The sequence below is a fragment of the Megalops cyprinoides genome, chromosome 1, assembly GCF_013368585.1.
Source record: "Megalops cyprinoides isolate fMegCyp1 chromosome 1, fMegCyp1.pri, whole genome shotgun sequence".
Taxonomy (NCBI): domain Eukaryota; kingdom Metazoa; phylum Chordata; class Actinopteri; order Elopiformes; family Megalopidae; genus Megalops; species Megalops cyprinoides.
Genome location: NC_050583.1, coordinates 12181856 through 12200004, shown reverse-complemented (window position 1 = coordinate 12200004; position 18149 = coordinate 12181856). Strand labels below are relative to the sequence as shown.

General features: G+C 38.2%; 1 protein-coding gene across 1 annotated transcript in view; it reads right to left on the bottom strand.

Moving 5' to 3' along the window:
- Nucleotides 1-18149, bottom strand: part of LOC118791307 — a 123780-nt gene that overhangs the window by 41825 nt on the left and 63806 nt on the right. The window contains exon 3 of the mRNA XM_036548621.1: nt 6513-6528. Coding sequence (XP_036404514.1) covers nt 6513-6528 — 16 coding nt within the window. The remainder of the gene's footprint in view (nt 1-6512; nt 6529-18149) is intronic.

Genomic DNA, 18149 nt, shown 5'->3' with positions numbered 1-18149 from the left:
AAACTGTAAACGTTAACATCTTATTTTTTCACTTGTTTAGTATTTAGAACATAGTTATATTCACTTATTCTAAACCGGGCACAATAAAATAGGATTTAAAATAATTACCTGAAGTCACGGTCACTGTTGTCCCCTTTCCCCAGTAGTCAAAGTAGTAGTTCACAGTTAGAGTTTTGGCCAATAGGCCGTACAAAAATTGTACTGAAAAAAAGCTCAAACTGCACTTTTGGAGGCGACACATCGTTAAATGTCGTGCGGTATGAACAATGATTTCAGAAGTGAATTTATACAGGAATCTCATTATTCTAGATATTGCTTACTGTAAAGAAACTTTACTTCATGTTTCTAATTCATCCATGCATGCTATATTAAGACATTTTAGACATTCAGTTCAGGTCTATTAACTATGAAAACAGCAATGCTCGGTAATGAAAACATTTCGCTGGCATCCGATTTCTGAGCCACCACAGTAAACTGAGATTTATCGATTTATTGATTCATGCGTTGAGCCCTATTGAAAAAGTCGCCTAAAGGCGACAAAAAAATATAAAGCGACTTATTAATTGAATTACATTTTACTCAGTCTAAACATGCTTTACAGAAGTATTGTTTTACTTACCGGTGGATAAAGTAACTTCAGTCCCAGATGCCCAGTATTCGAAACCATTCACATAAATATATGTAGAGCGATTTGATGCTCCATTTAGTGTTGGCATTGTGGAAAGCCACAATGTCCAGGCACATAAACCTGACTAACATAGTTTACCACACCGTTCTGAAGTTTTATTGCAGAAAACATAAAATAATTTGAATGGATTCATATTTTAGTTTCTTTGTCGCCGTTAAAGGTAAGAGTCAAAAACAGCTGGATACTGCAAATCTTACCTGCAGTGACAGTGACCTGTGTGCCTTTACCCCAGTAGTCGAAGTAAGCATCGCACAATAAACTGTCTGTCTAACACTTCGCACAAATATGTGACAATCACTTTGCATTTACGAATGAAAACTGCATAGTGTTTTATTGAATATATCTATTGTCATAGATAATATTATACTGGTTTATAGTTTACAGCGTAATTCTCTTCTTTTTGGTCAATGATTTAAGTCCTTTCCCTGTCCTGCACTGCATTTTGGAATACATAGGCTACATTTTAAAGTGGCAGGTAATTAAACAGTAATTAAAACAAAGAAGAGAAAATGCAAAGGAAGATACTTACCAGAAGACACTGTGACTTGGGTTCCCTTTCCCCAGTACTCAAAGTAGTTGTCACAGTGATGCCTCTCAACCTCACGCCAAACCAAAACTCTGTACTGCATTAAGTACACAGGAATCTTGCACACATGTGTCTGACATTACGCACAGTGAACATCAAAAGACTCCCCTCTGTTTCTTATTGAATACAGGGGCATTATTATTAAAAGAAAGCATCGACAGAAATGCAGACAATGGTGTGATACTGGAAGATATTAAGAGTATTGAAAAGAGACCGACTGGGAGTAAAGGTCACCAGAGTCTCGTTCCCCCTATAATTGTAAGCCTCAAAGCTCCCAGAGAAACAGAAGCTGGGCCAAATAATGCATAAAGGTGATGTTCTGCCGTCACTGATCAGCTGATCCCACAGAAATCCATCACAGGGCTGTTTCTCAGGATGGTGGGGAGAAACAGTGAGGCTAATGAGGTTTATCTCCACATGTGATGTTACTATGTCTTTGAGTTAAGTCCAACTGTATGCTGAGCTGATTTCACAGTCACACATGTTCTCCTGTAATAAAGGCACGGTTTGGGAAATACAGTTCCTTATGATGAATATCCTCCCTGCCACATTCTCCTCCATTGTAGAGTAGATGTTCATCCTTCCAGAGCTGAATAAAAGCTAATGTCACAGTTCTTTAACAGGGTGGCTGTCTTGATTCATCCTGTTATGACAATTGCTTAATGACAGTTTTGTCCCTTGGGACAATGTGAACTGACGAGTAGGAAAGGGTAAATTATGACAGTGTTACACATAGGGGGTTCCTATGGCAACAAGAAATGACAGCATTAGTCATGGTGAGCAGTAGCCTCTTTAATTACCTGCATTGTTTTCGCCTCCAGGCATCCTCAGTTAGCTTAAAACAGAAATAACAGGAATCCATTCATTGTGAGAGGTAAAGTACTGAGTGCCCCATTTAAATGTGGTCTGGCATTGGGTTGCAGTGTGGTTAAAACAGGGTAAATGCAATACACAGCAATATCAAAACTGTTAATTCAACATATTCTCAGAGTTAAATGAACACTTTGATTGTTAAATTAGCACTTTTTACTTTGCTGTGTATTATCTTTTTATTGTGCTTTCAATTTCTCTCGATGAGTCAATGACTAGCATGAGTTTTTGATGGTATCAATTGATTGTTTCACACAGATTTTTTTAAAAGTAGTATGGGTTAGACGTTTTTCATATTTCCCAAATAATTTAGAGTCAAAATGATAAAATGCAGTATGGCTGTGATGTGCATGACCTTTATTGAATTTATTTGACCTATGCTGCAGACTATGAAAGTGCAAAAGTGTGGTGTAGTAGTACGGAGTGGGGCTCATAACCAAAAGGTTGCTGGTTTGATTCCCTGCTGGGGCACTTCTGTTGTACCCTTGGGCAAGCTACTTAACCCAATATTGCCTCAGTAAATATCCAGTTGTATAAATAGACCATATGTAAAATTGTAACCTGTGTAAGTCACTCTGGATAAAAAAGATCTGCTGAAATGACACCAATGTAAAGTTCCTTTTTGACCTTAGGTCATTGTGGCAGCTGTGGGATGATTATAGGACATTTTCCAATGGGCCCTGAAAAAGAAGTAACACATAGTTTAAGCTCAAAGTTGCTTCACAAATTAAAATTTAGTAAGTTAAACGTGTTGTAATTTGTGTTGCTTTGTGTGGCTTTCATGAAGCCTTCTTTCAAGCCAAGAAAGGCAGAAGTAGTGGTTAAGTTTGAAAGAAGAGATGTGAGAGAAAGATGACACTAAAGTGTGTAACAAATGATAAAATCATCCCTGAGGTATGCCGAGAGTGTGGAAACATCATCATCAGGTCATGACAGAACATCTTGCTTTCTTATGGTAGCTGCCACTCATGCATTGTTTCATACCGGACACCGAAACCGGGCAATTACTTCCTGTGTCACTATTTATATAACCACTATGCTAATTCAATGAAACCCTTCATCTAGCTCTGTTGAGGGAATGCATTTCAAACAAATGTCTGAAAGCATTAATCTACTATTATAAGTTTATTCTAACCCATATCCCTTGAAAAAAAAAACACATTTCAATGGGTACTATTTAACATTTTTTCTTTTTTTGCATATAAACAAATAATTGTGTGTGCTTGTTTTCCAGTTTGAAAAAAGATAACACTGACTTTAAATGAGGTACTGTACTGCATAACTGTGGCATTTTGCTGTACTGAAGTCCCCTCATTAATATCTTTTCAATTAATTTTCAATAAATTAGTCGGACAAATGCAGAAATCCATTTATCCATTATATGGCAAAAGCTGAAAGTTGCTTTGATCTGTGTACTGCAATTTGTACACTGCACATTTTCTGAAGTAATTATGAAAAAACGATTAATTGGTAAAGCACACCACCAGGCTATAGAAGCTAAGAAGGTGCTTGCACATAATGATCACACAAGTACAACTAATACACTTGCTTACACACATGCCCAGTGAGCAGTGTTTCAATGCTTTTTCTCCTAGTTTTCGTCTGGCGGTGAGGTGAGGTTGTCCTTTTTTATTTCATTCCATTCATTTATTTCATGATTTCTTAATCCTCACTTTTTTGATAATTTTAGTTATAGGTGTGGGGAATGTCTGTAAAAATGGTGCTCAAAAAGAGACACTAACATGAGTACTTTAGATTTTATCGCGTTTTTTATTACTTTGTTATTTTTCCAATGGAATTCAAAAGATACGAAGTTCTATTAGCATCAAATTATACAATTTGGGCATGGCGGGTTATTATTAGTGTTTCTGCCGGAATTTTTCCACCATAGTTGCCCCTCTCACCAGTCTTTTGAGCCCTTCGCGGATGTTTGTCTGGACACCTGAGTATCAGGAGTCTTTTGAGCACGTAAAGTTGCTTTTGTGCCACGCACCTGTTCTCACTGCTCCTTATTTCAGCAGACCTTTCAAGCTGGAGGTGGATGCCAGTGCCACCAATGCTGGAGCAGTGTTGTTACAGGAGGATGCTGATGGCGTTGATCATCCCATTAGCTATTTCTCCAGTAAATTCTATAAACATCAGTATAACTATGCCACCATCGAGAAGGAATGTCTGGCCCTCTTGTTAGCTTTGTAGCATTTAGAGGTTTACGTAGGATCTAGTTCCCGACCATAACCCGATTGTGTTCTTAGCCTGCATGTAGAACCAAAACCAGCGCCTTATGCGCTGGTCGCTAATCATGCAGAACTACAATCTTGAGATCCGCTGCAAGAAGGGCTGTGAAAATGTGCTGGCGGACGCCTTGTCTCATACCTGAACCGTTTTTTTTTTTAATCTCGGACCCTGCCTTGGTGTTCTCTGTTTGTTTGCGGGGCAAGTTTGTTCTTATGGGTGGGGGTGTTACGTGCGGCGCACTGTGCGTTTGTGGGGTCTGGGCCGCCTGCGTCTTGGTTTGCCTCCCTCTCTCCTCTCTTGCTACTCTCCTCATGCAGGTATCCCACTGTACTGTGCCCCGCCTCCTTGTTCAGGCCTAGCCAACCAGAGACGGAGTGCCCCAATTTAAAGATGCCGGTTTCTTGAAGTGGAGGTCTCGCTATTTTGATCATTCGTGTTTCGTAATTTACTATTTACAAACTTGCCTGTACCGTGCTTGACCTTGCATCGTTTACTGACCTCGATTCTGGATTGTGTATGGGTTTGGTTTGCATTTGGTTGCCGTGGGAGGAGGGCAGGTAAGGTGGGGGCATGCAGTAGTTTCGTTGGGTGACCTTTATGAGCATGGCATTCTGAAATCATTTCAAGATTTGTCACAGCAATATGGGATTCTCAGATCACAATGCGTTAGGTATTTTCGATTGTGTCATTTACTTGGTAGGACCTTTGGTTCTAGCACACAACCCCCAGATACTACAGACATTCTATGTAAGGTGTTCACAGCCGATGGGAAGGGTCACGAAGCGTCAGTATATTATTCCATGCTGATTGAGAGTTCTGGTGGTGGAGCACTAGCGGCTCTTAAGAGCACATGGGAAAGAGATCTTGGTTTGACATTGGAAGATGAAGAATGGGAGAAAATCTGGCAAAACATTACAACCATGTCAAGGGATGCAAGAGTACGCAGGAGAGGCACATGGAAATTTTGGGTACCCCTTGGCTAATTTGTGGATAAAATCAGTATTTGTCATTAATTATGATTTAAAATACCCCTTTCACTACAAACAATTGTTCTATTTAATTTTGGTGATCTTGTGACTCAACAAACTTTGCTTGTAATAAAGAAGCACATCTAGGCCTACACTGTAACTGTAGTAAATGCTAAATTCAAGGACAAGACATAAAGATATACTTCTGCTATGCCTCTACATCACCTTTTACCTGACACCCTGTTTTAGAACCCAAAAGCACTCTTCTACCCCTAATTAGTGCTGAACTCTATCTGGCACACAGTTACACTGGGAAATAACTGTTTCAGTCAAGAGCTGTAGGATCAGAAACACACAAGAAAAACAAAATTCCCAGTCATCTACAGATCGTTTCATATTAATATACAGCGTGAGTCAAAGCGAAGAGCCATTCAAGTGAGCAGCAAAGTACATTTCAGTGAGATATGTGTCAAAGTGACACAAACCCCAAGGGACAGCATTGCGTTGAGCCTTCATACAGTGCTCACCCTGTAGAAAGACTTAAATATTAGAACTGGCATGGACAGGAAATGCCTGCCATGGTACATTGAGCAGCACTGCCAGTTTCCTGTAAGCTACAACTTATTTAATAAATAATGGGCCATGAAAATGCCTTCAGCCAGTCTTGCTGGGAAAAATGCCAGAGTTAGTACATTACATTAAAGCCATATTATAGAACTATTTGTTAAACAGTGGTTTTCAGACCGTTTTCATTGCAATTCAGATTGGTGGTTTTTATTAGTTTGATTGTTATGAGCTAATTTTACTCAGAAAATAGCAAAATTACTACATTACTTCAATACCATTAAAGTCAGGACATGATTTTGATTAAATCATTATAATATCATGTGACTTTCAGTGATATGAGAAAAAGTACTTCAGACATAGGAGTTTATGGAAGTAGCACAAATACATTACATTACATTACTGGTATTTAGCAGACACTCTTATCCAGAGTGACTTGCATATGTTACAATTTTTTACATGTTACCCATTTATGCAGCAGAATATTTACTGAGGCTGTTCTGGGTTAAGTACCTTGCCCAAGGGTACAACAGGAGTCCCTCAGCAAGGAATCAAACAGCAACCTTCCGGTTACAAGTCCTACTCCTTACCAGTATGTGACACTGCCACCTGCTACACTACAGCATGTGGATGGGTGTGATTCAAACCAAAAATTATATTTTTTTCAGGCCCCCAAACCTCCTGTTGAGTGGATTACAAATGGTCTTAAAGACATCAATTTGAAGAATAAAATCCTTGTTTGCACAAAGAAAACAAATAACTGAAATGTAAAGTCATTAAAAATATAAATGCACCTGTTTAATACAAAGAATATAGTGATATAATGAAACTTCTCTCCCACTTTTCATTATCTTTATTGATGTTATTGTATTTTTATTGATATTAATCAACATGTGTCTGTTAAAATGAGCTTTGAATGAGTTCACATGTTTCTTTTGCAATAGTTTTTTTTAATTCATTTTGATGATCAAAATGACCAAAAAGTAATGTCATAAATAATTATGAATCAAAGTGGGGGATGAAAGTGGATTGAATGCCAGGGCATGTTTCTAGCTGTCTCTATACTTCTGTTCGGACAGCCTGCTAGCTGCTGGGTCTACCTCACCCACATTTAACTTCAAATTACAACATCTCAAAAGACAGAATCCTAGTCACAACACAGAAACCTAGTCATAACATAGGTTAGACTGTAAATTCAACTCCATATAATGTCACTTTCTGAGAAGTAGTCAATGTATAATGATGACTATTTATTTTGTGCTCAATTAATGTGCTAATTTGTATTTCCGGTTTTTTGGTCCTTGTTAGGCTAAATAGCTATTTAAATACTGTTGGACATATTCAGAGGGTGGGGGAAGGGTGAGCTGTCTGCTTTGCTGGTGGGGAGAGGGGTATGACCTGGGGACTGGCCTGTTGTTATACTTCAAAAATTTTAGGAAACCTAGTTACAGAAAAAAAATCTTCTATGAGCATTTCCATTGAAGGATGGCCAGATTAAACTGTAATTGAGCTACATGCTAAAATCAAGGGACAGAATTTAGCAGTGAATCTGCCATCCTTCTCCACTGACCTATCAGAACCCTAACTGGTACACAGGTACCTTGGGAAGTAACTACCTCAGTCACAAAGGGATTCAATGCAGCATCAGAGATACATAAGAAGCATAAAATGGTAAATCAGTTTGTTTACAGTTCTTTTCATCTCCATATACATTGTCAGTCAAGACAGAGAGCCATTCAACGGAGCAGAAGAGAACATTTCAATGAGATATGTATCACAGTGACACAAGTCCCATGGGACAATATTGCATCAAGCCTTCATTTAGCCTTTACCCTGTAGAGAGACTTCAACATTAGAACACAGACAGGAAACACCTGTCACGATACATTGAGCAGCACTGCCAGTTTCCTGCAGCTTACAATTTATTAAATAAATTATAACCCACAAAATGTCTTCAGTCAATCTTGCTATGGAAAATAGCAGAATTAGGAAGGCTTTCCACAAGATTACGGAGTGTTTCTGTGGGAATTTGTGCCCATTCATTCTGTAGAGCGTTTATGAGGTCAGGCACTGATGTTGGACGAGAAGGCCTGGCTCTCAATCCCCGTTCCAGTTCATCCCAAAGGTGGTCGATGGGGTTGAGGTCTTTATAGTCCTTGCTTTGTTCACTGGGGCACAGTCATTTTGGAATAGAAAAGAGCCTTCCCCAAACTGTTGCCACAAAGTTGGAAGCATAGCATTGTCCAAAATGTCTTGGTATGCTGAAAAACTGACCCATCAGACATGCTGATTCAGAACCAATTAGATTTCTCTGAAGGGGTGAAAGTTTGGTGTAGTGGTAAGGAGGAGGACTCATAACCAAAAGCTAGTTCAGTTCCCCACTGGGGTACTGTTGCTGTACCCTTGGGCAAGGTATTTATCCTACAACTTCCTGAGAACATATCCAGGTGTATAAATGGATAATGTAAAAAATGTAACCTATGTAAGTCACTCTGGGTAAGAGCATATGTTAAACAACAATGTAATGTAGTGACCCCAAATTGGTGCTGTACCCTACCTGGTACACAGGATCCCTGGAAAATAACGATATAACCCACAAAGGGACTCTGTGCAGATTCAGAGGTACATATGAAGCATAAAATGCCCGTTCCTCTCAGCTTAATATACATTGTCAGTCAACACAGATCATCATTTAAGAGAGTGTCAAAGTTCATTTTAGTGAGATATGTGTCACAGTGACACAAGCCCCAAGGGATTACATTCCGTTGAGCCTTCATGCAGCCTTTACCCTGTAGAGACATTTCAATATTAGAGCCAACACAGACAGGAAACACCTTTCATGGTACATTGAGCAGCACTGCCAGTTTCCTGCAGGTTAAAACTTATTACATAAATAACAAGCCACAAAAATGCCTTGGGTCAATCTTGCTAAGAAAAATATCAGAATCAGTACATTACTTTTTACTGTGCTACTTTGTAATGTTGCCATGTTAAGATCATCAGAACATCCTTTTACTACATCTTATATCTTATAGCTATACAAAGTGAAAAAGTGTTTCAGCAGAGTGGTTTGTAGAAATGGAATTGTAAATATTATTCAAACTGAAGACTTTTATGTGGATTATCAATGTACTTTAGGACATGACTTTGATTATATTGTCATTATATCATGTGGCTTTTCTCAGTCATATATGGAAAAAGTGCTTTGAACATATGAGTCGGAAATAGTGAAATAGCACATACAAATAGGTGGATCCAATTAAAACCAAAAATTGTCTTTTGCCACCTCAGAAAAGATTTGATCACATAAATGTAATAAATTACTCAAATTAAGCGAAAAAAAAAAAAAAAAACAGCCTCCACATTTTAATTTGATATTTATTCACGTATTTTTGTATGAGATTGAGATTTGCATGTCTTTTGTATGTCTCTCCTCTTATGCTAACATTAATGAAGGGAATTATTTCCAAATGTATATGTACCTCAAAATTTGATGTAAAAAGTTGTTGTGCCCCTTTCCCCCTCAGGCACATATGTGTGATAAATATATGTATGATAAATGAAAAGGTCACCATTTTGTATCTGGTTCCCATACTGGTAACAACAGGATCTCATATAGTGTCATTTTAAAGTAAGGTGGAATTTTCAGAAACAAACTATCCTTACTTCATAAAGACTTATAATGTACTCTTCTGTGTGAAATAATAATTCAAAGTGCTTACACTCAATTCTGGAGTATTAGATTTCATTAGAATACAGGGTAGACCTTTTTCCAATTGTCAATGCAGTCCCAGGACACATTGACTAGAGAATGCTAAGCTGCTCAGGCACTGCCCCGCACACCTGTAACTACTTTAATCCCTAGACCAGGCCCGGCACTATGGGGATGCTTCACCTCAGTGCACCCCCATGTATCTCCTTATATCCCGATGTCTACAAAGTATTTATAACATTTTTTTTAAGGTATGACTTTCTGTGCCACCCTGAGGATTGCAATTGCACCCCTCTTTATTTTGTGCTGGGGCTGGGCCTGCCCTAGACTATTGTCAGCCATCCACTATGATTTCAGCTCATAAACCAACCACTGGCTCTTTAGATCCAATACCAACACCTCTCCTCCAAGAAACTGCACCCACCATCCTTCCATACCTCTCTCACGTAATTAGCTTCTCACTAACCTCCAGCGTTGTCCCGAATACCTTAAGCAGGCAAGGGTCCACCCAAAAAAACCCACTCTGAACCCCTCACTAGTCAACAACTATAGACAGGTCTCCCTAATACCACTCTAGAGGTCTAGAACACGCTGTGTTTAACCAAATCTCCCACTTTGTCACTGTTAACAATTTACTTGACCCTAACCAATCTAGCTTCAAAGCTAACCACTCTACTGAAACTGTCCTAATTGCTGTAACTAACACACATTAAGCTGCCAAAGCTGGCTCTCCCTCTTCTGCCCTTATCTTCCTAGATCTATCAGCTGCCTTTGACACAGTCAACCACCAGGTCCTCCTATCTGAGCTGTTGGCCCTGGGAATCACTGCAATGGCCCTGGAAGGGTTCTCCTCCTACCTCAGAGGTTGCTCCTACCAAGGTCAAGGTTACTTTATTTGTACCCGTAGGTACAAATAAATAAAGATAATTATTAAAGATACAAATAAAGATAATTATCTGTTTCCTGATACTGTGGTTGGTGTGATCATTTTCAGGCTCTGATATTTACGTTACCTTGTAAGGTCCCTTAGGCTCCCTTTTATCATAGTATTTAAGGCACGATTCTACAGTGCTGGCACCTCTATGTCTGTGAGAAGAAACCCTGCGTGGGGTCTCTCAAACCTCACAACCCCCAACTGTAGGCTACAAGAACAAAAACGTTTTCTGAATCAACACGGATATTACGAGACTCGACAGCTAAAAACATTTCAGCAATGCAAAATGCGTAAATGCAAAATGCTTTTTATTAGCATAGCTAAATTTTAACCTTTAATAACGCTTCAATTTTATATCACGTGAGAGTGTGATGAAAAGGCATGTGAGACCCCTGGCCGCTTTTTCACCAAGAGAATTTGCACTTAGCTTTTTGTATGACACTGCACCACCACGTACCCCCATCCATTCACAGTGACCCATGCCTGAACAAAAGCTGCTCGTCTCTAAGAAACGTGTACCTATCTCCCCACTGCTGCTTCCGTTTACACGATCCAACGACGGCAAAACATATATTCTCTCTCTCTTTCGCCCCCCCCCCCCCTTTTTTTTTTGAACGGTTTTCCTTGTCGTCGACCAGCGGTGGTTTCATTCGGCACAAAGTAAAAAGTTCAGTGGTTTATTCAGAACCGACAGTTGTCATAACATAAATTCACATAGAGCATTTTAGTGTGTATTTCTTCAATTTAAAAATTGTAATATTGTAATGTTGTTGTAAAAATAACATTCAGCGCCGATTAGTTTTGTCCACACGCATTCTGCGCAGCAAAGAAACATGTTTTTGTTATGAACTGTATCACTGTGGATGACAGTGATGCTATAGCCAGCTATCACCACGGAGCTCCCACAGCGTGTGACGTCTGTACAAAAACCCCGACTGCACATTTCTAACGTTTTCAGACCTACATATCCTAACTTAGAGGAAAACTACTACAATATTGTAGTCAATTAATTATCAGATCCTTTACATATATTGCGTACTCAGCTCAAATTAATTCCAATAATAACGTTCACTTTACCATATGGGCTACAGCGATAACCGTTTCCTTACAAAAAGCGTGAAACGTTTTCATGTTCAAAAGCAAACCTGCATATTTCTAGGGTGCAACTCTTATTCACAAGAATAAATATGTATAAGTGCTAGTGTTAAAATAGAACAGGAAATACTTCTTCTGCTGCTGACTTCATCGAATTTGTTTCATTTCATATATTGTTGTGTTTCTTCCGGACATCCCAGTGCCCTCTGTAATTAGTGGATTGATTTAATAAATCCTGCTGTACTGAATAAAAGCAGGCAGCACCACTAACCGCTGACTCAATAATCACCATTAGCTCAACGTATCAATCTGGGAGATCCACCTGACCGGCATATCGCCGTCTTTCAATATTGGACCCTCCAACTGAACAAGAAGAAACAAGTTTTCTGAATCAACATGGATATTTCTTGCTTATACACGCAATAAGTTCTACGAGAAATATTCACATTTCAGCAAGAAGACCCAGAGGAGAACCTAGATAGAAAGGGGGGACACCTTACACCTCGACCATTTCAGCTGGTACTCCAAACTGCGAGTCAAAATAGCACTGCAGACGGTGACACCGTGGATCAGCTGAGTGCGGAAGACCTGTGTCTTCAGATGTTTCTTGAAGATAGTGAGGGACTTGGCAGAATGGATGAGGTGAAGATTTGAGAACAGGCAATGTGGGTTGTCAGCATCATTTGGCTTTCCTCACCATATAGGCCTAACTGTCCAGATGTAGGGGTAAAAGTAAATGACATCTCAACTGGTTATAGTAGGCCTATTTTTTTCTACTGCTCAGAAGTTTCGAAGTTTTGTTTTCATTATTCCAGGTTATGTGTGGCATGTCTAAGCATTCATCTCCGGTTCATTTTGTCCACACCATTCGTATTCTGCGATATCCCACAGTGTTTAAAGCTTGTACAAAAACCCTGTCTGCTCATTTTCAACATGATCAGACCTATACATCCTAACATCTTGGAAAACTACTACAACATTTTAATCAACCATTTCTTTGCGCATTTAATGATTATTAACGAACATTTATTTTCATATCCCATGTGCATTTTACTATATTGATTGTAATTTGCAACATATCAAGGTTTGACGGAAGATTCTAGATTCTGAATTCTTAGATCAACAAATGATGACTCACTCGTTTAAATTATACACATGACATTTTTGAAGGCTGATGACGTTTGGTTGTTTGATTGTTTTAACATTAAATTTCATCACCTGGCTTGCCTGATTTGCCTGTTCTCATGATAAAACTCAGAAATGAATGTTTAATGTCACAACCCATCCTGTGTATTTCCTTTTATCTTGAGCTACAAAAGTTATCAAACAAGTACCTCTATACTGACCCATAAAACAGAAGAACATGATATATAGCTCTTTTAAGGATACAGGTGTCCCAGCCCTTGACTGTGCTGTTCCATTTGAGATAAAATCTCTTTCAACAAGGAGAATTACCCCATGGATGAACAAGCATATTCATCTATTGACAATGACAGGAGGAAGGCATAATGGAGATGGAAGAACTTAAATAGTTGCTATCATACATACCTGTTATGATGGTCTGCGACAAATACCCACAGTGTCCTGATGTGACAGAATGCTGTTTTGTTTACTGTTACACAGTAAAAAAAAAGTGTTTCAGCAAAGTGGTTTGTAGAAACCGAGTTATAGAACTGGGCGGCAGTGTAGCATAGTGGTTAAGGAGCAGGCCTTGTAACCGACACTGCTGCTGTACCCTTGGGCAAGGTACTTAACCCACAATTGCCTCAGTAAATATCCAGCTGTATAAATGGATAACATTGTAAAGAACTGTCACCTATGTAAGTCGCTTTGGATAAAAGCGTCTGCTAAATGAATAAATGTAAATGTAGATGTTCTTCAAACAAAAAACTTTTTATGTGGATTACCAATGCACTTCAGGCCATGACTTTGATTGTTAATATATTGTGTTACTTTTCTTCTTATATATGGAAAAAAGCGCTTTGAACATAGGAGTTAGAAATAGAAAAAAAGCACATATAAATTTGTGGATCCAGTTCAAATAATTGTTGTTCGCCCCCTCAGAAAATATTTTATCAAATTAATGATAGATAAAGAGATTATTTAAATTAAAAGAAAAAACCTGCCTCCACATTTTAAATAGTATTTATTTTTGTATTTTTCAATGGAATCAATATATATATATATATATATATATATATATATATATATATATAAGATATGTAAGTCTCATAAATCTCTCCTCTTATGTTAATATAAATGAAGGGAACAAGGTGAAATTTTCAGAAACAAATTATCCTCACTCCATTAAGACTCATAATGTGCTCTTTTAAAAACAGCAAAATAAAAATCCAGAGTGGTTACACTCAATTCTGGACTATTAAATTTCAGTGTAATACAGGGTAGACTTCTTCAGATAAACAGGTAAGTTTTTGTACTGGCATAAATCAGTGTGATTCAGCTGTCCACACCATATATGGCCCTACAAAAACCAGTTCACAATTATTCTTCACTCTTCAGTCAAGGATAAGCATGAAACAGTCACTGTGAACTGGTCATATGATCACCCCAATAAAGCAATAAAATTCAAGTATAGAGTATATTTAAATATAAATGTATAAATCCATCACCCTAATGTGCTATGATTTATTCACTTCTCAACTTTACCCACATGTAATGACTGTTACAAAGATGTACTGAGATGTTTATCGTATTTATCAAACAATTAGTTATTTGTTGATTTGACTCATGCTGCATTGGCATTTATTTGTTGTTTCATAACTGTGTTTATGTATTTCTTGTGCACGTTTTCACCCACTTTTTCAATTGTATAAAATATATAGTTTGAATTGTAGCTAGGTAAGTATTTAGATAGGTACTGCATGTAGTACTAAGTTATCCACAATCCATTTAGTCTCCATATTTGCTGTTAATAAATTTTCTGTGATAAAATAATATTAAGTATGGGCATCTTTCATTCCATTAACTTCTTTAACAGCAAACAAGCTCTAGTTGACATCATTACTGAATCTTCATATTTCTTTACATAACCTCACATAATTTTTGTGTAATGTTCTCTGGAAAAACTTGGATTTATCTATTCTATTAAATAGACTCTTTCTTCCTTTCTGTTATGATTTATTGGCACAAATTGGCTATTTTATAAAGGAAACATTAAATTCCTATGCTATTTAATTCCATGACCAGTCAGAACTCCATTGAACTTCTTATCCAAATGGTTAAAACCAGGACAAAAGAAAATAAAATACAGTGTATAAGTTAAATCATAAATTTTGATTGCACATGTACTACGTTGTGCGACACTTGGCTTTGACACAGCTTTTCATCGTGTGCATTTCCGCTCAGAGCTGTGGGAGGTTTTTGTACACGCTGTATCACTGTGGCCACCCGAGGTACACAGTGATTCATGCCTGTACAAAAACCGCTCACCTCAAATGAAACATGCATTCTGCTCGTCTGTGCTTCTTTGATGTAGAAGATATGTATATATCTCAACTGGCCATCTCCCAACCTCCAGAGTTTCACAGAAGATTTACTTCTTAGCTGTAATACCAATGGTGAAGGATAGAGACACATGCCAATGCAAGATCCATGCAAACCTCCAGTTTATGCCAGACCATCTACTCTATCACGAAGTCACTAAAAGCAGCAAAACCAAAGACTTATTTGACTCTCTGTGATGCAAGAGTCTGATGAATTGCACATGTACAGGGAGTGCCCCATTTGCCTGAAGAATGTAGTTCACACCTACATCTTTGAGGGTGGTGAACAGACTTGATGGTATGAATGGGAAAACAAGGTTAAGGATGGAGAAAAGACAAACATGAAGATGACATAAATGAGAAATTCACTGCCAATCTAACTGTAAAGGAATCTTCTTTCTTGAGGATTTCACATCTAATCTCACAAACAATCTTAGGAAACATATTTTGATAATCAGACATCAGTACTTCTTCATAAGGAGTCTCAAGGAAACTGTTGCAGAAGATGAGGACATCCTACATCTGGACTTTGCAGAGAATTACCGCTCCAAATATTCAACACTGAAAAAAAAGACATTGTCTCAGTGTGCAGGGTCCCATGCAATTTCCAGTTAGCTGGCCATGGGAAAAGACTGGCTGATGACATCGGTGCATCAGTGAAAATGACTGCAGGAATTAGATATTAAGGTGTTCTACATCTTAGATGAGGAGGTTTAAAAATGGATACCGTTCTTCAGGATGATCTTGAGACAACTACAATGACAATGAACATAAACCATGGGTAGTGTGGTGTAAATATATCACATACTTTCTATTTTCACAAACTTGAATCAAGATAAAAATGTTTGCATAGGATGTTTTGCAATAATAACATGTGAAAAAGTGAAACTCGTAGACCAATGCATGCCTGTCTATGTACCATGTTCTGTCCATAAAATGAATCCAAGGCACATGCTAAAATAGGTAATGCATATTGAAAATAAAATGTATAGTTCCCTTTCATATGTAATATTCATTTCCAATTGTCACTGCAGTCCCAGGGCTAAAGAATCCTGAGCTGCTCAGACACTGCCCCACACACCTGTAACTGTTCCAATCCCTAGACTATTGTCAGCCACCCACAACCAAGTGCCCATCTTCCACTGCATTTCAACCCATTGCAGATTAGAATGAGAAAAGAACTGGAAAGTGGTATGTGATGAAATACGGCCATGGCCGTCATCAAGAGTCTCCTGTTGCTAGATGTGTCTGTCCGGGAGGAGGTCTGAGTCCATTTTGAGAAGGAGCAACATCAGGACAATAACCAATTTAATGTTGGTTGGAAAATGTTATTTTTTCCCATCAGATGTGATTTTTCAGTAGAATGAGCAAATGTTCACATGCAGCCTGCTTGGTGGTTCTGGCATCAGATCTCAGAAGTATTGGTTTAGCTGTTTTGTCGTCACATTTCTTCAAGATTTAGTTGTGAAGCTTTATTTCATTCGAACAATCAACCAGTCGTCAACAGTTTAAAAATGGCAAAAATGCTTCAATCTGCATTCAATTCACACGGCTACGGTTTAGCTTTAAATAACGTTTAAATTTTAAATCATGTGTGATTGTGCTGCAAGTGCACTCTATTTTGAGACGCCTGACTGCCTTTTCACCAAGAGAATTTCCACTCTGGTTTTTGTACGACACTGTATCAATGTGTATCCCCCCCCATCCACAGTGATTCACGCCTGTACAAAAACTGCTCGTCTCAACGAAACATGTACCCATCTCCCCACTGCTGACTCCATCTACAGAATCCAAAGACAACACACACACACACACACACGCACAACACACACACACACACACACACACACAATTTAATCTGAGGATTCATATATACATTTTTTGAGTGTATTATTGTGTATTCATTCAGCTGAAGTATTTATCTGGCACGTTTTGATATTCAGCTCCGATTAGTTTTGTCTACACGCAGTTTTTGTTATGAACTGTATCATTGTGGCCGTAGCTCGAGCTAGCTCCCACAGCGTTACACGCCTTTACAAAAACCCCGACTGCATATTTCTAACGTGTTCAGACCTACATATCCTAACTTAGAGGAAAACTACTACAATATTTTAGTAAAAAATATAAACAATTTATATGTTTTGCGTACTCAACTCGAATAATAATTCTTCAACTTCCAATAATAACGCTCATTCTACCATGTGGGCTACAGCGACGACCCTTAATAGCGGAAAACTTTATCATTTTTAAAAGCACATCTGCATATTTCTACCGTGTAACACAGGCAATCTTCAGAAACATAGGGTGGCATTCTGTGCTTACATATACGAATGTGAATTATCTGTTTACAATCTGTTTACAAAATAATACGAAAAAATGTTGTAAACTGGCCAAAAATTTCCAGGTCTCAATGTCACCGAACTTTGTGTTTCAAACTCGACAGCAGCTCACAAATGAAAACCACAAGATCTGAAGAATGTAGAGCAATTCCGCTGAGCGGAATGGTCAAAATTCCCCTCTCCTCTCAGTGCCAGAACCTCAAAACGTGCACACTGTAATACAAAAGCAACCCATGTAAGAGGAGGATTTACAGAATACTATAACAGTGTGAATAAATGTAGTGATGATGGTGCTGTGGAGCAATTTGGATAAAAATTAAACAATACAACATAAACATTGTGAAAACATTGACTTTGCTCTGCGCAAAATTGCAAAATTTAAAGATAAAATTGCTCTTTGAAGCTGAAAAATATAAAATATTTTCATTTCATTGCTCTATTATATTTATATATAGAGCTGGGGCACCCTTAGAACAGATAATAATAGCCATAAGAACAGCTTCAGTCCCACAAGAAATGATTTTATACAGCTTTTGAACTGTTTCTTGTGGGATATTGGGCTGTTCTTCAAGGGAAAGCATTCAGTTTTTCGAGAGAAGAAGAGCATGGAACTCCTAAATTCCAGAACTTCCCATAAGGATTTAGTGATGTTTAT